Source organism: Bos indicus x Bos taurus, chromosome 8 (genome assembly GCF_003369695.1).
Source record: "Bos indicus x Bos taurus breed Angus x Brahman F1 hybrid chromosome 8, Bos_hybrid_MaternalHap_v2.0, whole genome shotgun sequence".
Taxonomy (NCBI): domain Eukaryota; kingdom Metazoa; phylum Chordata; class Mammalia; order Artiodactyla; family Bovidae; genus Bos; species Bos indicus x Bos taurus.
The window spans coordinates 105,673,114-105,694,799 of record NC_040083.1 but is presented as its reverse complement, the minus strand read 5'-3'; the positions used below and the strand labels follow the sequence as shown (position 1 = coordinate 105,694,799).

The following is a 21,686-nucleotide window of genomic DNA, read 5'->3' as shown; positions in this document are numbered from 1 at the left end:
ATAACAACACTGTGAACATTTGTGTACAAGTTTTTCTATAGACGTATGTTTTCAGTTCTCTTGGGTATTTACCTAGGAATGTAATTGCTGAGTTGGATGTTAATATTAGGTATGACTTTGAGGGAAACTGCCAAACTCCCTTCCACTATGGCTACACAATTTTACATGCTCACCATCTATATATGAGGGTTCCAATTTCTGCATCCTTGCCAATACTTCCTATTTTTGTCTTCTTTATTGTAGCCATCTTAATGGTTAAGAGGAGATGTCTCATTAGAGATTTGATTTGCATTCCCTGCATGACTGACAATGTTGAGCCTATCTCCATGACTTATTATTGACCATTTGTATATCTTCTCTGCAGAAATGTTTTTTTCAAATTCCTTTGCCCATTTTTACATCGTGCTATTTGTCTTTCTGTTATTGAGTTATAATATTTCTGTATTCCAAATATTAGATCTGTATCAGATAGAGGATTTATAAATATTTTCTCCTGTTATGTTGGTTATCTTTTCACTTTCTTGACAGCGTCCTTTAAAGCACTTTTTTTTTTTTTTTCATTTTCGGTGAAGTCTCATTATCTCTTTCTTCCTTTGGTCATGCTTTAGGTGTCGTATCTAAGAAATCATCACCTAATCTAAGGTCATGAGGTTTTACTCCTATGTTTATTTCTAAGAGTTTTATAGTTTTTGCTTTTGCATTTAGGTCTTTGATCCCTTTTGAATTATTTTTTTATATGGTGTGAGAATGGGGTCCAGTTTCATTCACTTGCATGTGGCTATCTGATTGTTCCAAAATAATTTGCTGAAGAAATTATTATGAAAGAGATCATTATTCCCCCATTGCATTGTCTTAGTACTCTTGTTGAAACAAGTGACCATATTCATTTCTTAACTCTCAAGTGTTCTCCATGCACCTATATCTATCCTTATACTGGTGATAGACAGCCTTGATGACTGTAATTTTGTAGCAAATTTAGAAATCAGGATGTGTGAATCATTCAAGTTTGTCTTTTTTATTTTTAAAGATTATTTGGCTATTCTGGGTATTGTGTATTCCCATAGGAATTTTAGGACTAGTTTGTCAATTTTTGCCAAAAAAAAAAAATCACCTGTGATTTTTTTATAGGGATTGTGTTGAATCTATAGATAAATTTGGAAGTAGTTTCATATTAACAATGTTAAGTCTTCCAATTCATGAACACATGGTATCTTTCCATTTATTTAGGTCTTTTTAAATTTCTTTCAGTGATGTTTTATAGTTCTCAGTGCGTAAGTCTTACACACCTTTGTTAAAACTACTCGTATCATTTTATTCTTTTTGACAATACTGTCAATGAAATTGTTTCTTAATTTTATTTTTCTGATTCTTCATTGCTAGTATATAGAATATAATTGATTTATTTTTATTAATCTTTAAACTTGCAACTTACTGAACTATTTTTTTTTAAGATCTTTGTGTATGTATAAATTCCTTTGTTTTTGTACATACAAAATCATGTCATCTGCAAATATAGATATTTTACGTTTTTCTTTGTTGTCTGGGTGACTTTCATTTCCCTTTTTTGGCTTAATTGCCCTGTCTAGAACCTTCAGAGCAATGTTGAATAGAAATAGTGAAAGCAGCCATTCTTGTCTTGTTCCTGATCTTAAGGGGAAAGCTTTCAGTCTTTACCATTAAGTGTGATGTTAATGTTCCACAGATATCCTTTATCAGACTGGGGATGTTCCCTTCTATTCATAGTTTGTTGAGTATTTTTATCATGAAAGGGTATTGGGCTCTCTGAAAGCTCTATTCTTTGCCTATTGAGATGATTATGTAATTTTTGTCTTTTATTCTCCTAATATGATGTATGATGTTGGTTGATTTTCATATTCTGAATCAGTCATCTTTTCAAGGGATAAATCCCATTTGGTCATGACGTATCGTCCTTTTTAACATATGTTACTAGGTGAGTATTTTGCTGTGTCGATATTTATAAGGAATATGGGACTGTGTAAATGTGTGTGTGTGTGTAGTTTCCTTGTGGTACCTATTTTTGGTACCAGAGTAATGCTGGCTTCATACAGTTACCTGGCAGTGTTCCCTCCACTTTTATTTTTGTTTTGGAAGAGTCTGTAAAGATTTGGTGTTAACATTTGGTAGACTTCATGAGTGGAGACATCTGGTGACCCATTGCTTCATAGGGAACGAAAGCAGGGTCCATGGGGAAGGGCGTCACCCTAGGTCATAGTGCTGATCAGGGCACAGCTAGAGAAGTCCAAGGTTCAGAGCACTGTCTCTGGTCTTCCTACTGCTATTGAAGCAGGTATTGTTGTCACAGTGTAACTGTTAAGGAAACAGATTCATAGGCATAGTATGACTTAGCTGCACACCAGTGGCTGAGCTAGAGCTCTAACTAAACCTTGTGAAAAGTGGTGGTTTCATTGCTTACAACACCCTCCAGGGTGATTGCCTTTGCCTATGGGGTTGATTTTCAAAAAAGCATCATTCTCACTTTATCTCACATGTTGTTGTTGTCATTCAGGTGCTAAGCTGTGTCTGACTCTTTGCAACCCCATGGACGGCAGCACATCAGGCTTCCCTGTCCTTCGCTATCTCCCAGAGTTTGCTCAGACTCATGTCCATTGAGTCGGTGATGCCATCCAACCATCTCTGTTGCCTCCTCCTCCTCCTGTTCTCAGTCTTTCCCAGCATCAGGGTCTTTTCCAATGTGTCGACTCTTTGCATCAGGTGGCCAAAGTATTGGATGGAAGCTTCAGCATCAGTCCTTCCAATGGATATTCAAAGTTGATTTCATTTAGGATTGACTGACTGGTTTGATCTCCTTGCTGTCCAAAGGATGCTCAAGAGTCTTCTCCAGCACCACAGTTTGAATGCCTCAGTTCTTTAGTGCTCAGCCTTCTTTATGATCCAGCTCTCAAATCTGTACATGACTGCTTGAGAAGACATAGCTTTGACTATACAGACCTTTGACAGCAAAGTGATGTCTCTGCTTTTAACACACTGTCTAGGTTTGTCATAGCTTTTCTTCCAAGGAGCAAGCATATTTTAATTTCATGGCAGCAGTCACCATCTTCAGTGATTTTGGAGCCCAAGGAAATAAAGTCTGTCACTGTTTCTATTTTTTCCCCATCCATTCATCATGAAGTGATGGGACCAGATGCCATGATCTTAGTTTCTTGAATGTTGAGTTTTAAGCCAGCTTTTAAAAATATCATGAGTAAGCAAAATAATAATAATATGTACTGAACTAAGCACTGTTTTAGGTGTTTTGCATGTTAATTCATTCTTACAACAGTGTTGTCAGTCAGATATTATGGACTCCAGTTCACAGATACAGAAATTGAGACTCTTAGAGATACCAGGAACAAGAAACAGAGCTGTGATCTAATCCAGTCTTTCAGACTCCAAGCCCAGGGGTTGTGCGCACTCTGCACACCAGCCCTTCACACGTGGGGAAGCAGTGCTCACACATGGCGTGCAGGCTGGGCTCAGCTGGAAGTAGATAAGAACCAGCCTGCCTGTAGTGTTCCCTAACTCAGTGTCCGAGGGTGAATCCAAGTTGGTGACCTCTGCTTGGCCTCCTTTCCTCTGTAATTGGCTTTGGCAACATGCAGCCTCAAAAGGCACCACGGAAGAAAAGAAAGTCTTTCGGGTCAGATGTGGAAAGAGGTGCAATGGCAGGGTTGAAAGTGGGTGGTGGTGATCCTGTACTCACATCGCTTCCTTGTCAAAAGTCGGGAACGTGGAGTTCATCCTCCTAATAAAGTCTAACCTTCTCTGAACTGTGACTCAAGACCCAATTGGGACCAATGAATACCTAATAATTCTTTTTGGAAACAGCACTGGGCTTTGAGTTAGGAGACCTGCGCTGGAGCCTGGCTGAGCTGCTCTCTGCACAGCCTTGGGAGAGTCAATTCACATTCCCATAGTTCACTTGCCTCCTTGTAAATATGGATTTAATAATACATATCCCTTAGACAGTTGTAAAGAGAACAGAAGACAACTATATAAAAGTTCCCAGCTATGTGTCTGATACAGAGTTAGGTGCCCAAGAAGTATGTGTGGAATCTCCAAGGTGCTTTCACATTCATGATGACTACTTGATCTCACAGCATCCCTGTGGAGTTTTCAATAGGTACCTGAGGAAGAGAGAAGTCAAATCATGGAGCCAAAGCCCATAGCTTGCTGACAAGGTTAAACCTACAAATCATGTCCTCTGTCTCTCAAATCAACATATTCCCAAGTTATAGCTTTCCTGCAAAAAATTTTTATAACTGAAGTCATTTAAAAAATTATTATTTTTATCTGAGATTCAGAGAGGCCATACAGCATGCAATAAAGATATAAGAGAAAAGGCCACACATTTGCTTGAAAGAGCCCAGGAATACAAGTTGAAGTGGAATTGGGCATTCCATGCATAATTCATTCCTTGACTTGGAACCATAAATTTAACCTGTGTCTGCTGTACCCTAAAGCAACCTATTAAAAGATGAACATCCTCCAACTAAGAGCTATAGTCAGTCCAACTGTGTGTTATCATGTCCACTCCCTGAAAAAAGAGAAGTCAGAAAAGAGTGGGGGAGAAGGGGTAGGGATAGAAAAGAAAAAGGAGGAGAAGGGAAGTAACTGTTGCTAAAGTCAAGTGCCAACTAGAATTCTTCTCTCGAGGGGTCAGCTTATGCTTGGTAGGTGAGTGAGTGAGTTTAGACAAACCATTTGCATAGTCCTTGGGTATCACAACCCATTGGCAGAGCCACACTATTCAGGCTTTCTGGGTGGAGAAGTTTAAGATTTTCATCATGTTTTGGTAGGAGAAAGTGAGATTCTTACAGGCAGTTGGCATCCCCTGTAGGTGGTAGCTGACAGGGGATCCAGGTGGCCCTTGAATGCATCCCCAAGGCTTGGTCCACTATTTAAAGTCGGGAGAAGGGACACACCTGAAGGAAACGTAGGGGCGAGAATGACTTAGTATCTAAGTTCTGTAGCACTGCATCCCTTTTCTTGTTCACGTAACCATCTCCCTACTCTCCTGGGAGCTCTTTGAAAGCACGGACCACACTGTCCTTCTGTATGAGCGGTTCCTCTCCTGCTTAGCACCTTGTGGGGCATCCATCAGGAGTTCTGCCAGCAGCAGGCACACACAGAGAGGAGCTCATCCCCCAGTCAGGTACTGGAGATGCACTCAACGTGCTTTAGTGGTGAATCAGTTTATATTTACTTCATTTTGAATGTCAGTACATGCATCATGCATTTCTGATTCTGCAACTCTTGGCACTCTGGGTGTTCGGGTAATGCTCATAACCCAGTGAATTTGGGGGGTCTTGGCAGGCAGAGCAGTGCATGATTCTAGATTGCTGTTGCCTCTGCCTGAGCTTGGGCCCACACTGGTTTCCAGACTTGGCCTTCCCCCAGAGCTCTCTCTGCCGGCTTCCAGCCTCCCCTGATTCTTTACCTGTTAGCTCACGCAGCTGGAGGGGTTGAAGGGAAGGCAAGTCGGGGGTGCTAGTATTGGAGTCCAACTGCAGACCGCCTAACCTTTGTCCCAAGCAGGGCTTCCCAGCCACAGCTCAGATTGGGTTGTTTTGAAAGTGGACACCAGGGCTAGAGTCCTTAATACCGTGACAGTCTCTCTGTGCCCGGCACTGGAACTAAATATTTATGTTGGCAGAAAGCGTAGGTTGTCCGCCTGAGTTAGGAGATAAGAAGGCTGGGTGTTGGCGTTGGGGAGTAGGTGCGCTGCCTGCAGGGTCGCACAGCCCCTGGCTGATCATCTTCAAGTCCTGCTTTGATGCACCTGGACTAAACGAGAGTAGAGACATTGTGCCCCGTGGCCGACACCCAGCCGGGGGAAACTTTGGACATCTGAATTCCGGCAGTCAGTCCACACCATCTTTCCCAATGCCCTCATTTCACGGGCTGGGAAACTGAGGGTGGGGCATGGTTCAAGGTTACACTGTACATTCAAGGGGACGAAACTAGAGTCTGGATCTTCAGCAGCCTATTGTAGCCTTAGGCCTGGGGTCAGAATAGCTGTGTAACCTGGGACAGGTCGCTTGAACTCATTGTGCCTACCTGCAAAATGAGAATGACTTCTAACTCTGGGATTACATGAAATCATGAAAGCAAATGATTTTAATGTTAAATACTGCCAAAACTCTAATTTGGGGATCAGTAATCTTTTCTCTAGAGGTCCAGATAGTAAGTATTTTAGGCTCCATGGACTATATGGTCTCTGATGCAATGACTCAGTCCTATCACTTTAGTGTGAAAGCATCTATAGAAAACAGATTATAAGGAAACCAGAGTAGCTATGTTCCATTAAAACTGTTATTTACAAAAACAGGCAGCAGACCAGATTTGTCCTGTAGTGTGCTGACACCTACTCTAGATGCTTGGAAATTGTTCTAGTTACTACTGATAACATAACAAATGACCCCAGAAGGTAGTGACTTCAAACCACCATGTGATTATACTAATGGATTCTGTGGGTTAGGCATTCAGAGCACAGAAGACAGTGGTCTTTGTTCCATGAAGTCTGGAGCCTTAGCTGCAACGGTTCAAAAGTCGGAGGTGACTCCACTACTTGAAGGTTCCTTTACTTTCTTTCTGGAAATTAGACTGGAATGACCTGAACACCATGACTTAGCCTATCTGAGGGGTCTGGCTTTATAGCACCAGGGTAGTTGGACGTTTCACATGAGAGGCTCGGGACGCCAAGTGAGAATGTTCCAGTAAGCAAGGTAGACATTGCATAGCCTTTTATGACCCAGATGAACAGTGTCCTTTCTGCCGTGCTCTGTGAGTGAAACCATGCATGAACCTGGCACATTCAAGGTGAGTGGACATGCTCCTCTACCTCTCAGTGGGATCGATAGCAAAGGATTAGGGTTGGGGGAGCTCATTTTAAAACCGTTATAGAAGAGATTCATAATTTAAGCACACATACGTTGAATAATGGTGAATGCTGATTATGTAGCACTTACTCTGTGCCAGGCACCATTTCGAGTTCTTTATTCCTCCACCATCCCTCTGAAGGAGGTAATGTCATCATCCACAGTTTAAAGACAAGAACTCCCAAGAACAGAGAGGTTAACTAACTTGCCCAAAGTTATAAAGATAGTGGGTTATAGAACCAGCATTTTGGACTCAGGTAGTCAACTCCAAAGCCTGTTCGAATCAGAACCCATTCTGCCTCTTTGTGATTATCAAAATGAGAATGCTCTTTCTACTCTTTAAGCAGAACTACGTTAAGAGGAGGAAGGTGGGCATGTGGGTTCAAGGGAGGGAGGGACAAATACTTACCTGTGGCTGATTCATGTTGATGTACGGCAGAAGTCATCACAGCATTGTAAAGTAATTATCCTCTAATTTAAAAAAAAAAAAAAAAAGCGATTAAGATCCTGAGTCTTCCAACTGTCCAGTGTCTAGCAGGTCTTCCTATCAGCAACCAGTTATGATCATTATAGCACACCCACTCTGGGTTCAGACTGTCCTGAGCATCATGGGTAGGCCAAGGAAAGAAGCATGATGCTCAGTTTCGTTCATAAGAAGCCTAGAATATGAGTGGGAGAGATTGAATTCTGGTTTAATTCTCACAGCCCTGTGAGATGGAATCTTGATCACATTTTACCTATGAGGAAACCAAGGCCCAAGGGTTCAGTTGTTCCCATCCAGTAGCTGATGGAGTTCAGACTCAAGCCCGGATCCTGACATGCAAGTCCATGCTGTTCACCATAGACTCCAATGGAAAAAGATCTGGAAAGGATCACACCAGCTCTTTCAGAAGCAAACATGCTCAGTCCCTAGAAGATCAAGTCCAGCCCATATCCCTTGGTGCTGATCTTGGTTTAGTTCCCTCCTTGCAGAGATGCTTAAATATATGGCTCAGATGGTAAAGAATCGACCCCCTTTCCACGGGGTCACAAAGAGTTGGACATGACTGAAAGATTAACGCTTGCAGAGAAGAGAGACTGAGCCCCAGAAAAGGGCCTTTGGGTGTCCCTGGAAATCTGACTGCCCAGACCTCGAGCTGGAGCTGGGACTCAGGGTTTGTTCCACCACCCCTGCCTTCCACATTGTGCTAGGAACGCCAGGGAGGGGAGTGATGGCGGATGATGGTGGCTTGGGAGGGAGGCGGTGGGGTGAACTTACGGGAAGTTGTTTGCCAAAGCTGTGTGGGGGAAGGAGGATTTTACAAGACCAGGGCCTCTGGCCTGGAAACATCTGTTTCCCTTCAAATCAGCGAGGAGACTCTTGCCTCCCCAGAATGCCTAAATCACGCAGCGGCTGGGGAAGGGCAGGCGTTGGCTTGGAGACTTCAAACGCATTTTCTCGTCCTCTCGGGGACGCAGTTCTGACGTGGACCTCTGAGCCCCTGTCCCTGCTCTTACCCCCGTCAGATCTGTGAGAAGCTCTCACTGCCAATTAAAGTCTCAGTTTCATTCTCTCACCCCTGCTGTGAGGGGGTCCCGGGGTCTCGGATGGGCCCGACAACAGCTTCCTCTCCACATACCCTCCCCTGGTCTCCACTAGGAGAGCTTACTCTGGGTGTAGTGGGAGGGTGTCAGAGCCTTGGGCAGCGGCTTAATAATAATGTAACAGTAATATTGATGACGATACCCACAGCTCGCTCTCTTTGACTGCTAACATGCCAGGCCTCATGGTGAGCAATTCAACAATGACCCCATTTAGTGGGTTTTAATATTGATTCCTATTTTCCAGGTGAGTTAACTGAGGCAAGGCCTCACATAAATAAGAAATGGAGAGCTAGGACTTAAAACCGAATTGCCTGATTCCAAAGCCGTGCTTTGGGGCACTCTGTTATTCTGTCTCCTTTAATGGCCTTTTAATCTATTCACATTTGCTCATTTTGACAGATGGGGAAACTTGATTTCTAGACAGTGGAGTCAGTACGGGTGCCTTATAGTTGATGGAGCCACTCGCTCAGTCAGTCACTCGTTTAACAGTGTCTGCTGAGCACCGTGCGGCTCAGGTGTCTGGTCACCAGGCGGAGCATCAGGCAGAGAGATGGGCAAAGCCCTGTTCTGGTTCTGAAGACACTCACACACTCATGCAGGCGAGGGAGAACTGTCTGGGCACCAGCCCAGTCATGCCCCATGGGCCATGACCTGGCACTATGCAGGGAGGGAGGGTGGAGGAGGTGAGGGCTGCCTGATGCTCCAAGGACAAGGTGGAGGAGGTTAAGTGGAGAAGGAGGCAGGGGGCCCGATGAAGGGTGCCGTGTGTGCAAAGACAGAGAGACGAGGCCCGTTAGCAGTGGGATGTGGTTCCACTGTGAAACAGGTAGGCAGTGGAGACCAGTCAACAAGGCTGGATCTGTGGCCAGAGTTTGAGACTCAGTGATAGAGTCCCAAACAGGTAGTGTCAAAGGGAGGGACATCAAGGAGTCACACTGGGGCCCGTGGTAAGGAGTTTGTGCCTTGTCCTGAAGGTGGTAAAGAAACATTGAAAAAGACTCTGCATTTGAGTAGTCAATCCCAAGGTACGTCCCCACTCATTGAAATACCGATACACTGAAACCGGATTGATCTGAGATCTCACAACCCATAGTCTCTGGGACATGAACTCAAGTTTTCAACCACCTTGGCCAGTGTTCTTTCCTCTAAAACAAAGTCAGAGGAAGAGTAGCAAGGATTTGAGCCTGGGGTTCCAGGCTCCTAAATAGCCCATCCCACTTGATCCTTGGAGCCACCTCTTCTGTGATTATCCCAGAGGGGCAGCTGGGCCCCAGTCAGTCAACTGTGCGAAAAGCAAGGTGGCGTGGAGAAGGAGCACTAGAGGAGGGGTCGGGAAAGCCAGGGCCTTTATTCTGAACTGATTGGCAACAGGTCCTTGGGCGAGTCTGTATCCTCTCCAGGCCGTGGTTCCCCCACCTGTAAAATGAGGTTGTAGAGCTTGGTGATGGCTCGGGAGTTCTCCTCCTCTGTCACCCCCTTCTCCTCCTGCCCTCAATGAATTTCAGTTTGAGTAAACTCTGGGAGATAGTGAAGGACAGGGAAGGCTGGCGTGCTGCAGTTCATAGGGTCACAAAGAGTCAGACATGACCGAACAACAGCAGGCCCTCTAGTTCACATTATCAGTGGGTCTCAGCCCACCTGCACAGGTAAAGATGAAAGAACCGAGCCGAGGTTGCCAGCAGCTCCCTGACCCCGGAGGAACACAGGCTCTGACTGTGTCCCCTCCTGGTGTGTCTGTCTTGCCCTTTCCACTCTGCCTTGTGGGTGTGCATGTGTGTATCTGTTTCTCAGTCTCTCTCCCTTCTCATTCTCTCCTCCTTCCCCACATCAGGGGCTGTCACTTTCTTCCCCTCCAGGGCTGCCTGGTCCCCTAACAGCTTTCAGATGTGGCTCTGGAACAGTTCTACAATTACAGCTGAGACAGACAGAGAGCGCATGGCCTTGTGACTTCTGACCCAGGCCCGTGAAGCTAACATCTTCCTCTTTCTCCGCCGCTCCACCCCCACTGGCAGGGTGGCCCGAAGACTCCTCCATCCTGAGACCTCTACTGACACGTTGGGTCACTCTACTAACACAAACAGAAACTACCTTTTAGGGAACGAAGATTAAACCAGGCCGGCCACAGTCATTAACATCATTGACTCTGGATCCTGAACTTGTGAGATACAGTTAATTTCACCCTGTTTTACAGATGCAGAGACTGAGGCTCAGAGACAGGGAAGTGACTTCCCAAGAATACTTAGCTGGCAATTGGGGAAGCAAGATTCTACCCAGGTTTTATCATTTGAAAACCTAAGACTACTTCTTTCCCAGCATGCTGTTATTCATGCTGCTTGGCTAAGCAGAGAGGTAACGCCGTACTCTCTTGATGGAGGAAATATATTACAGGAATACCTTGGAAACATAAGTTGCTGACGGAAAAGCATTGTTTAAATTTTTTTCCAGCTCCTCATATTTGGAGATTCATTCACATGTTTTATTAACTACAGCCTTCCATGTTCCCCTCAGATAAAATGTCTCTCTTTCTCTTCTACTCCAAGAAAGTACTCTTGCCCAAATAAGTGCTCTTTATATGACCTTTATAAAAGTCTGCAACTTACAAGCCACTCTGTGTAATCCTTGAGACTGCCACACACTGTCTGTACAGTTATCCCCATTTTGTTGATGCAGAAACGGAAATTCAGCAATGAGATGTGGTACGTTCAAGTTCATTCATTTACTCACATAGTTAAAAGCGCCTTTCATGATCCTAGTACTGTGTTCAGTGCCAGGATGTCGCTCTACCCAAGCTGCAGGCCAGGGTTTGGTGTCTGCCTCTGCCACTTTCTAGATGCCGCGTATGTAGTAAGTGCTTACGCCATGGCATCAAATGTGGTCCTTACCGCTCTCCTTTGCCCCTTGCTTATTCTCACATCCCCGAGTTTCACTATGATCTTGCTTCCAGCCCTTCTGCAAGGCTCCTTAGTCAGAACTCACCTCGTTAAGCACTTGTACTTCACATTCATCCACATTGACCTAGGAAGTGGACAGCAGCCTCCCCACCCCAGACACATGATGCAGAGAGGTGACCTAAGCACAGAGGGGTAAGTGACTAGTCCCCTGTCACAGAGCAAGGGAATAGAATGGAAAATGAACCCATGCCTGGCCATCTCCAAGACCAGACTTCCTCCTCCGTCACTTTCTGCTTCCCTTGACTGAGACAATAACTGGATATAGTAAGGGCTAGAACAGAGCTCTGCTCACAGTGCTGAGATGTAACAGGTGGAAAGAGATGATGCCCACATATCACAGTGCTGTTGTTCTCATGACAAAGGCTGAAGCCAAAAGACCCAGAAAGCATATGGATAGTTGGGCTTCTGTCTGAAGATGGGGCCAAAATATCCCATATTTAGGTCTCTAAAGTCACATATATGAAGTTTAGACCCACACTTGTTAGCACTCCAAGTTAGCTGATGAAAGATAAAAGGTGAAATTAGATTTGACAATATAGTATGACTCATTTGAAAAGACCCTGATGTTGGGAAGGATTGAGGGCAGGAGGAGAAGGGGATGACAGAGAAGGAGATGGGTGGGTGGCATCACCAACTCACTGGACGTGAGTTTGGGTAAATTCCGGGAGTTGGTGATGGACAGGGAGGCCTGGCGTGCTGCAGTTCATGGGGTTGCAAAGAGTCAGACACGACTGAGCGACTGAACTGAACTGAACTGAAGAACATCATCTTTGAATTCAGACAGGCCTCACTGCTGCTTAGTTAATATGTAAAAATAGATCAATTACTTGACCTCTTTGGAACCAACATCCTTATCGATTAAAATGCAAGCAATCCCACCCGAGTGATACATTTAAAGATTAACTGGAATATGCATGTAGAGGACAGGCACTGATGAGCACGCACTAGACGGCAGTCACGCCTCACATGATGTTCAGGCGCTGAACGAGGGTTCCGGCACTTGGCCCAGCAATTCTGCAAGGAGGAACTTGTTTCCTTTATTTTACATTTGAGACATAGGCTCAGAGAGGATAATCAACTAGCCCAAGGTCACACATCTAGTGAACCTCAGAGCTGAGGTTTGCGTAGATGGTGATCGGGCTACAAGGCTGCGTCAGGGCTCTGGGTGACCTGTTCCCTGCTGGACCCATCCCCTCAGTCGCCATGGCAGCAGCCTGGTAGGACGTTAGTGCTGACCTTCCTCCAGGGCTAGGAGGTGTCTCCACGGGTCTGTCATGGACCTAGTGGCAGTGACTCGTAGCAGCAAAGAATGTGGAGCATGTATGGTTCTGAGCCTTGCTGTCAGCTCCGCTCGTGGCATCTTAAACACAGACCATCACAACGGACTGACGGATCCCCACGTGCACCAAGGCTTCCTAGAAAACTCAGGACGATGTTGTTGTACTATCTGAATTACAGTGAAACTCAGAATCAATGTCAAGGAATAAATTAGACACACGTTCTCGGGATGGCATGAGTACCTCTCACTGCTCTTCAAAAGAAAAAATGGGTTATTGTTAAGAAGGAGATTTTAACGCACAAAGAAGACAAGCAGTCTTTTCTCCAGAAAGATATTGGCTTCTGCTTACTGTGCCCCTTGTACCAAGAAGTTCTGATGCATAGTGCCTTTTACGAAAACCACCTTTGGGTTATAAAGCCATGAGGTGTTAAAGCTGAGAGGGGCTGTGAGAGTCCCAAGTCCTGACCATCTGAGCCTGCCGTGTGGACCCACAGCAGCAAAGCAGAGCTGAGAGTACAGAGCATCCGGCTTTCAGAGGGAGACAAAGCAGGGAACAGGTCCTGGTTCCTTCATTGTCTGACTCTGATTTTGGACCAATTGCCTAACTTTTTCATCTTCAGTTTCCTCTTCTGAAAGATGAAGATAATGTGGGTGATTATTTTCTCGGGTTTTCATAAGATTAGAAAAACACGTGGAATGGCACTGTTTCAACATAGTTGGAATTTGGCAAGTGTGCCTAGTGGAATTGTATTTTCACAGAGGTGACATCCACAGACCTTTAGCAGAAGACAGTAGCTGATAGTGGATCAACACATGGGCTCTGGACTCAGACACACCTCGACTCAATTTCCAGTCCCAGTAATTACTATGGTTCTGGGCAAGTTGCTTTCTCTCCCTGAGCCTTGTGTATAACATAAAGAGAATAATAGTAGCTATCTTTTAGGATCATCTGGGGAAATTAATTACAGTAATACAGATGAAACTGCGTGGGTCAGTGCTTGACACATGTTAAGAACTTTGCACATAGTTAATTTGGAGAACCAAGTCATATATATTAGCTGCCTAATATGTGCAGTCAATCAGGGCTCACCATTCTGTAACTTGGCAATTGTAGTGTTACGTCCATTGGTGGGACTAGAGCCTGCCTGCCAGTGCAGGAGGCCTAAAAGATGTGGGTTCAGTCCCTGGGTCGGGAAGATGCCCTGGAGGAGGCCGTGGCAACCCACTCTAGTATTCTTGCCTGGAGAATCCCATGGACAGAGGAGCCTGGTGGACTATAGTCCTTGGGGTCACAGAGTCAGACATGACTGAAGCGACTTAGCACACCCACAGCACGAGGCAAGTTGAGGTTTTGGAGAAGGAGGAAAGGAAAGCAGAGCCCTGGAGTGTAGTTTCTTGTGCTTGACCCAGGGAGCCCCTGGTCCCACTCCACACTCCTGCTCCTACCCGTGAAGGCTGCCGAAGGAGGGTGGCATAGCAAAGATAGGGCACTCAGATGCTTAGCCCTTCTCACTTCTGTTCAGATTGTCACTGGCCTCCGAGGATGATCTCTTCTTGAAAGTTTATTCACTCTTTTGGCTTTATTTAATTTCAGATCTTGGAGATCTGGAGGTGTGAAGCATCAGAGAGCCTTCCCAAAATAGGCCAGAGGCCTGTGTCTCCTCTGGGACTGGACCCCACTCCACCATGTTTGTGGTTTACCAGTTCTCTCCCTCTAATACCACACAGACTGCCTGCCCCACCCTCCTCATACATCATGGACCTGCAAGTGCCAACACTGAAAGTTGGGGACATGCCTTGTACCTGGACTAACTCCCAGACTTCCTATCATGGCCCACTCGGTCCCCGTCATCTCTCTTTGCTACGGCCACACCAGCTCTCTACTCCTTCAACAGTCTGGATCATTCTCTCCTCAAGAACTGTGCACTTACTGGTCTTTCTGCCTGGAATACTCTTCCCCCAGGTCTTCCTCCCATAAGCTAGTTCCTTCTCATTTTCAGGTCCCAATTCAAACCTCTCAACAAGAAGGCCTTTCAGGACACACCTGTCTAAAGCACCCACACCTGCCTTCACTTCAGGCTTTACTGCATGATCCTGTTATATTCTTTCTCATATGCACCATTGTCTAAGTTTTCACTTATGTTTTGTTTAGCTTTATGCAAGCAAGGACCTTGACTCTCTTGCTCATCTTTGTAATCTTAGCTCCTAAAGTAATTCTGACACATAGTTAATGCTCAGCTGCTGCTGCTGCTGCTGCTAAGTCGCTTCAGTCGTGTCCGACTCTGTGCGACCCCATAGACGGCAGCCCATCAGGCTCCCCCGTCCCTGGGATTCTCCAGGCAAGAACACTGGAGTGGGTTGCCATTTCCTTCTCCAGTGCATGAAAGTGAAAAGTGAAAGTGAAAGTGATGTCGTGTCCGACTCTTAGCGACCCCATGGACTGCAGCCCACCAGGCTCCTCCATCCATGGGATTTTCCAGGCAAGAGTACTGGAGTAGGGTGCCATTTTCTTCTCTAGTAAATGAAGAGATTAGGTGCAAAATGCCCAGCAGTCAGTTGGTTTCTCATACACACTTAGTGACTATCTTTTTTTTCTTTCCAGATCATTTCTCCTGCAGTCTAATCATCCCCGAGTTCTTTCAACCATCACTCCTGTGCTATGATTTTTGTGTTCCTCCTTGCAGCTTCCAGGGCCTTTTGCTCTGAAGTCACAGCCTCGTGCTCTCTTTTCTTGTTGTACCACAGGTTCACTCTCTACGCGGTGGATACACGAGGGAGGCACTCCGAGCTCAGCACAGTGACCCTGAGGACCGCCTGTCCACTGGTGGATGACAACAAGGCGGAAGGTAGGTGACCCCCCACCCCACCCCATTTTCTTCACTTCCAGAGTCCTTCCCATATTTTCAGTCTCTAAATTCTGCACCCACCAGTCACCATCCACCACTCCTTTTCTGCCTCCACACACACACACATACTGGCACAGGGAGAAGAAAGGCAAAGGACTGGAGGAAGAACGTGGAGCTAAATGAATCAAAGCCATGAAGGAAATTGAGATTGGCTGGCAATATCTTTGCCAGTGTACAGACTTGCTCCTCTTTTATAGAATGTGTTCTGGCTTTGAGGAAAGGAATGGTGGAGAGTCAGAACCGTGTGACTGTGTTCTGCCCCTTGGCCTAGGCTTTTAGAAACCAGTCCCTTTCTTCCACTTCAGTGTGCCCTAGAGCTGGCAAGTAGGTGGCACGTGGAGGACCACTAGACTTTGCTGCACCTGTGGCAGACATCATTAGCTGATCATGGCCGATATCGTTAGCTGATCATGGCAGACATCATTAGCTGATCACAGCACACCTTCCCATCTAGCCCAGGGGTGGCCTCAGAATTCTCAGCAAAGAGCTGCAGTCAGTAACTATCCATCAGAATCAGCATGCATGTTCCTGGTCTATGAAGTTGTAAACATTAGACAAAACACCTGAAAAAAAAAATAACCAATAAATTAGATCCACCATATACTTAGTTCTTAGACCACATGTAGATACAATTTCTACAAAGATGTGATGGTAGCTCATGAATCCTGATGGTGCTTCAGTTCAAGGTGAGCAAGTATTTTCTAAGAGCCCTGGTAAAAGCAGTGTAGAACAGATGTGCTCTCCATCTTTCAGGAGTTTTCATTCTAGGGGGGCAGAGAGAGACATTTCTTCAGATGGCTCAGTCATAAGCTTGATGATCAGGCTGTGTATCAGATAAGAAAAGACACTGAGATATTGAGTCTTATTAAAAGAGGGGATTTGAGATGGATTCCTGGTAATTTTTTTATATTATTATTTTAAAAGGACACATGAACATGTTTTTTTTTTTTTTTTTTAGAGAACAATAAAAATCAGAGTAGAAAGCCCTAAAAAGTAAATGATCCTCCCATCCTGAACCCAGGTCCCTCAAGTTCTCCTGAAGGCAGTTGTTGTTAAGCAGTGACATGGGGGCATACATAAATTTTGTTCAAAGTCTTAAAAGATGAAAGAATGTGGCTTCTGTTCAAGAGAGCAGCCCATAATGAATTTTAGTTACATCAGTTAGCAGGAATAACGGAAACAGTAGCAATTGCCATGAATGGCAAGCAAAAGAGTCTAGATTTTTCTTTGAAAGATTTTTGAATGAAGAGTTGTTAGACCTGATCACAGAAATATGTTGGAAACATTGCAGAGAGGAGGTAGAAGTAGACCACTGAGATGAGCTCAAGACACTTACCGGAAGCCTCTGCACTTGTTTGGAATTTTCTGCTAAGTCCTAGGCACAGACTTTATGTTAACGAGCGCAATCGTAAGCGCTAACTTTGTGCCGACCCCGTGTCAAGTGCTTTATATCCACCTTTTAATTTAGTCCTCCCAATGCCCCTCCTGTGTGTGGATTATTATCTCCAACGGTAGACAAGAAAATGGAATACAACTGGTCAATGATATATTCAGGATGGAATTAAGGTTTATTTGCCCCAAAGACCACACAGGTGAACTCCTGCTTGAATACGCCTTCCTAGTTGTGAGGTATGCCTCCATCCTCCCCTTTTCCTCCCGTCCCGTGATCTGTGCCTGCACTTCCTCCTCTCCCCCAGAGATAGCTGACAAGATCTACAACCTGTATAATGGGTACACGAGCGGCAAGGAGCAGCAGGCCGCCTACAACACGCTGATGGAAGTCTCTGCCTCCATGCTGTTCCGCGTCCAGCACCACTACAACTCACACTATGAGAAGTTCGGCGATTTTGTCTGGAGGAGCGAGGACGAGCTGGGGCCCAGGTAGGTGGGTGCGTAAGTGTGAGCGGAGCAGTAGATGCTCCCTGTTCCCATTTGACTTTATTGGAGCCTTTTCTCCATAGGCTGATAATGGGCTTTAGGAAATAAAGAAGGGAGGCAGTCACTCAAGTCATGTCAGGACTCAAGGTGGGAAGCGGGTAAGGAGAATGAAAGAATCTGGGAATTTTAGCTTCTTGGACTTCTGGAATGCTAGATAAGAGAGAGACTTCAGCGCTCTTTCAGTCAGTCCCCTTACCTTCCACTTTCAGTTTTAGAAATGGGAAACGTAGCCTCCTTGAGGACATATGTCCTAACCAACGTCATAGAAGAGCAGTGGCAGGGTCATGGACCCTAATCTAGGGCTTTTCCTTCTCTTTCATAAGAAATCCGAGTTGTCTTTTTTTTTTTTTTTCTGGAATAAAGTCCACTAGTGACCATGACTAAATGCATTCACAAATTCAACATGTATTAAGGCGCGATTTTTTTTTTTTTTTTGTCACCGGCAGTGACTATGCCAGCCACAGTGACAGGTGCTATAGAGGAGTCACCCATAACTGACACACAGTCAGTATCCTCTGAAGCTTCCCGAAGTAGCTCTGCAGTGGGGGCTGTGTTTCACATCCTGCACCCAGCAGTGATATCCACTCATTCATTCCACACAGATCAACAGCCCCCTTCTTAGGTTGGTTGTTGGTTATGCACTGTTAAAAAGGCAGAAGCAGTCCCTACCTACGTGTAGCTCACTGTTCCACATAATTAAGCAGTTGCAAAGAATAGGAAAAACCAATATAGTATAGTAATGCATATATGTGAGAGTTGGACTGTGAAGAAGGCTGAGCGCCAAAGAATTGATGCTTTTGAACTGTGGTGTTGGAAAAGACTCCTGAGAGTCCCTTGGACTGCAAGGAGATCCAACAAGTCCATCCTAAAGGAGATCAGTCCTGGGTGTTCTTTGGAAGGAAGGATGCTAAAGCTGAAACTCCAGTACTTTGGCCACCTCAGGCGAAGAGCTGACTCATTGGAAAAGACTCTGATGCTGGGAGGGATTGGGGGCAGGAGGAGAAGGGAACGACAGGATGAGGTGGCTGGATGGCATCACTGACTCGATGGACGTGAGTCTGGTTGAACTCCGGGAGTTGGTGATGGACAGGGAGGCCTGGCGTGCTGCGATTCATGGGGTCGCAAAGAGTCGGACGCGACTAAGCATCCATGCATATATATGGAATCTAGACAAATAGTACTGATGAGCCTTTTGGCAGGGAAGGAATGGAGATGCAGACATAGAGAAAAGACCTGTGTACACAGCCGGGGAAGGAGAGGATGGGACAAACTGAAGAAGGAGCACTGACATATATATGCTATCATGCATAAAATAGACAGCTGCTGTATAACACAGGGAGTACAGCCTCGTGCTCTGTGACCACCTACAGAGGTGGAATGGGAAGCAGGGGAAGAGACTCAAGAAGGAGAGGAGATGTATATAATTATGACTAATTTGTGTTGTTGTATGGCAGAAACCAATACAACATTGTAAAGCAATTTTCTTCCAATTAAAAAAATAGAATAGGAGTAATAAGGGTCGAAAGGACAGAGAGGAGCCCTTTGGGGACACGAGGCCCAGGCACCCAGCCTGGGTAACCCAGTGAAGCCCTCCCAAGAACTGAGACTGTGAGGCCTACGGGGTGAGTTGGGGTCAGGCACGTGGAAGAAGAAGACCAGAGGTCTGGGGCCACAGGAGTAGCCTGTGAGATGTAGAGGTACAATACTATGTAGAGCAGGGCTTAAAACCTCGTAAATTCTGAAATTATCATTTGCCTCCACCTTTATGATTATTGTGGGCTTCCCTAGTGGCTCAGATGGTAAAGAATCTGCCTGCCATGCAGGAGACCTGGGTTTGATACCTGGGTTGGGGAAGATCCTCTGGAGAAGGAATGGCAGCCCACTCCAGTATTCTTTCCTGGAGAATCCCATGGACAGAGAAGCCTGGCGGGCTGCAGTCCAAAGGGTCGCAAAGAGTCAGACGTGACTGAGCGACGAACACTTTCACTTTATGATTTTTACCGTATTCCCATACTATCTGCACTTTATTTTCTGTTTTGTCCTTAGGCCCGCTTATTGCGAGTATATTTGAAAAGAAAGCACTGTATCATTGTGTAAAGGGAAGACGAGCCCCGTCTACCCTTAATAAAAATTAAACTTAAGCATTCAGTACAATGGAAGAAAAACAAAATACCAGAAAACAATGCAGTTTAAGCCTTGCAGAGCCTGAAGCTTTCCTTTTAAAAGGGAAGATTAGTGAGTGTTAGAGAAGCACTTTAAAACACAGTCCCGAATTAAACCTTTCCCTCTGAAAGTAATCTGGAGGAGGGCAAGGGATTGAAAAATGGAATCTAAATGCTTTTCCCCGTTGTGATTCATTGTTGTTTAATACTGGACGTGTGATCTTCCTGAGTACCACCTAAAATCCTTTCTCCTGCCCCAGGGGAACCCCTTCCACACTTTGGTAAACACTGCTTGTGGAGGAACTGAAAGAATTTCTGTGCAGTCGGAGCAAAATGTGTGACAGCAGGAGTGGGAAGAGATAAGACAGGAGAGGTCAGCAGAGGCCAGTTCCGAATGCCCTTTAAGCAGGGTTAAAGAGTTTGGATTATCTCTCTAGGGTAATGGGAAGCTTTTCAAGTGTTTTTCACAGGGGGAGATGTTATCAGATCTTCAAGGGAAAAAGATCCCTCTGACAGCCACTGGCAGCCCGGACTAGAGCAGTCCTGACCAGAGGGAGGCAGGGAGGCCCCAGAGGCTGTTGTGATACTAAATCCAGGAGACAGAGTGCAGTGCTCCAGGCCAGGATCATGTCAGTGGTACTGGAGAGAATTGCATGACTTCCTGAAGTACTTAGTGGGCAGCGTGTTATGCTTGAAATAGCTTTAAAATTACCCTGTAAAACAGACAAAATAGGGTATCCTCCCCAGTTTATGAATGGAAAGGAATTGGAGGCCCCCACGGGGTTAAATGAGTGGCACGGAGGCACACAGAGTTTGCTGTGGGGTCTGCTTCTGCCCTGAGCTTTCACCCCGAGCCCTTGCAACACGTGCAGTAACCTTCGAAGAATTCAAGGCTCCGTCGAGGGATAAAAGGGGTCTTTCCCCGGGGCAGACCTTATCTGTTCTGTTGGATCCTGGGTTTGTAACTGTCTCCCTCTCTGTTAGATAAAGGCTAAAAGAGAGCAGACAGACAGACAGGAGCACAGAGCCTCAGATGAAAGCTGCGGCATGAGTCACCTCGGCTAGCATCTTGCCCAGGCACGGAGGAAGGCGTTCTCCCTTTATTGGGCTTTCCCACAGGCTTCAGGGAATTTGGGTGGAAGCTAAACCAGAGCTTCACTCTCGACTTTGTCTTTATCATCTTCTGGGATCCTGTAAGACCCTCCAGGACATCAATCTTCTGGAAAGCCTTTCTGGTCACTCAAAGAGGCAGAACAACCCACTCAGTAATGGACAGTGATAACCCGCTCACCTCCAGCCAGCTGGTCACCAGCCACTGTCTGCCAAACCCCGCCTGTGCCACCCAGCTTCCTCCTTTTTAGGTCTTTCTAGTCTCTGGAGGGAATGTGAGGTTTCCCTGATGCCCCACGCTTGCACGAGCGGGAATCAAGACAGCTGCATCCTGATCCATCCTGGCACTGCTGATAAACTCACCAGGCAGCCTTGGTCTCTCTGGGCCTGAGTCTCTTCATCTATAAAGATGAAGAGACTTTCTCTCTTTTCTTTTTTTTTTTTAAGCAGTGAAAAACCTGTTTTCTAAATAAAGCTTACAAAGAGCCCCAGCTCTTAGCTAGAATGCCAACTCCTCAGGGAAACTTCTAAAATTTCTACTGTATCACACCCTCAGGTTTTAATTTTATGTGCTGTAGCTACTAGTTTAGTATCTTATATTGCTTATCTATTTCATGGTGGTGGTGGTTTAGTCACTTAGTTATGTCTGACTCTTGTGACCCTGTGGACTATGGCCTGCCAGGTTCCTCTATCCATGGGGTTTCCCAGGCATGAATACTGAAGTGGGTTGCCATTTCCTTCTCCACGGGGTCTTCCCAACCTGGGGATAGAACCCATGTCTTCTGTGTCCCTGCACTGGCAGGTAGATTCTTTACCTACTGAACCACCAAGGAAGTCCACTTATGGGCTTACTTATG

General features: G+C 45.6%; 1 protein-coding gene across 3 annotated transcripts in view; it reads left to right on the top strand.

Moving 5' to 3' along the window:
• ASTN2 (astrotactin 2) overlaps positions 1-21,686 on the top strand; it is a 1,048,656-nt gene that overhangs the window by 1,013,557 nt on the left and 13,413 nt on the right. For all 3 annotated transcript variants that reach the window (XM_027550640.1, XM_027550639.1, XM_027550638.1), the window contains 2 exons: positions 15,459-15,559; positions 17,317-17,500. In XM_027550640.1, the coding sequence (XP_027406441.1) occupies positions 15,459-15,559; positions 17,317-17,500 (285 nt within the window). The remainder of the gene's footprint in view (positions 1-15,458; positions 15,560-17,316; positions 17,501-21,686) is intronic.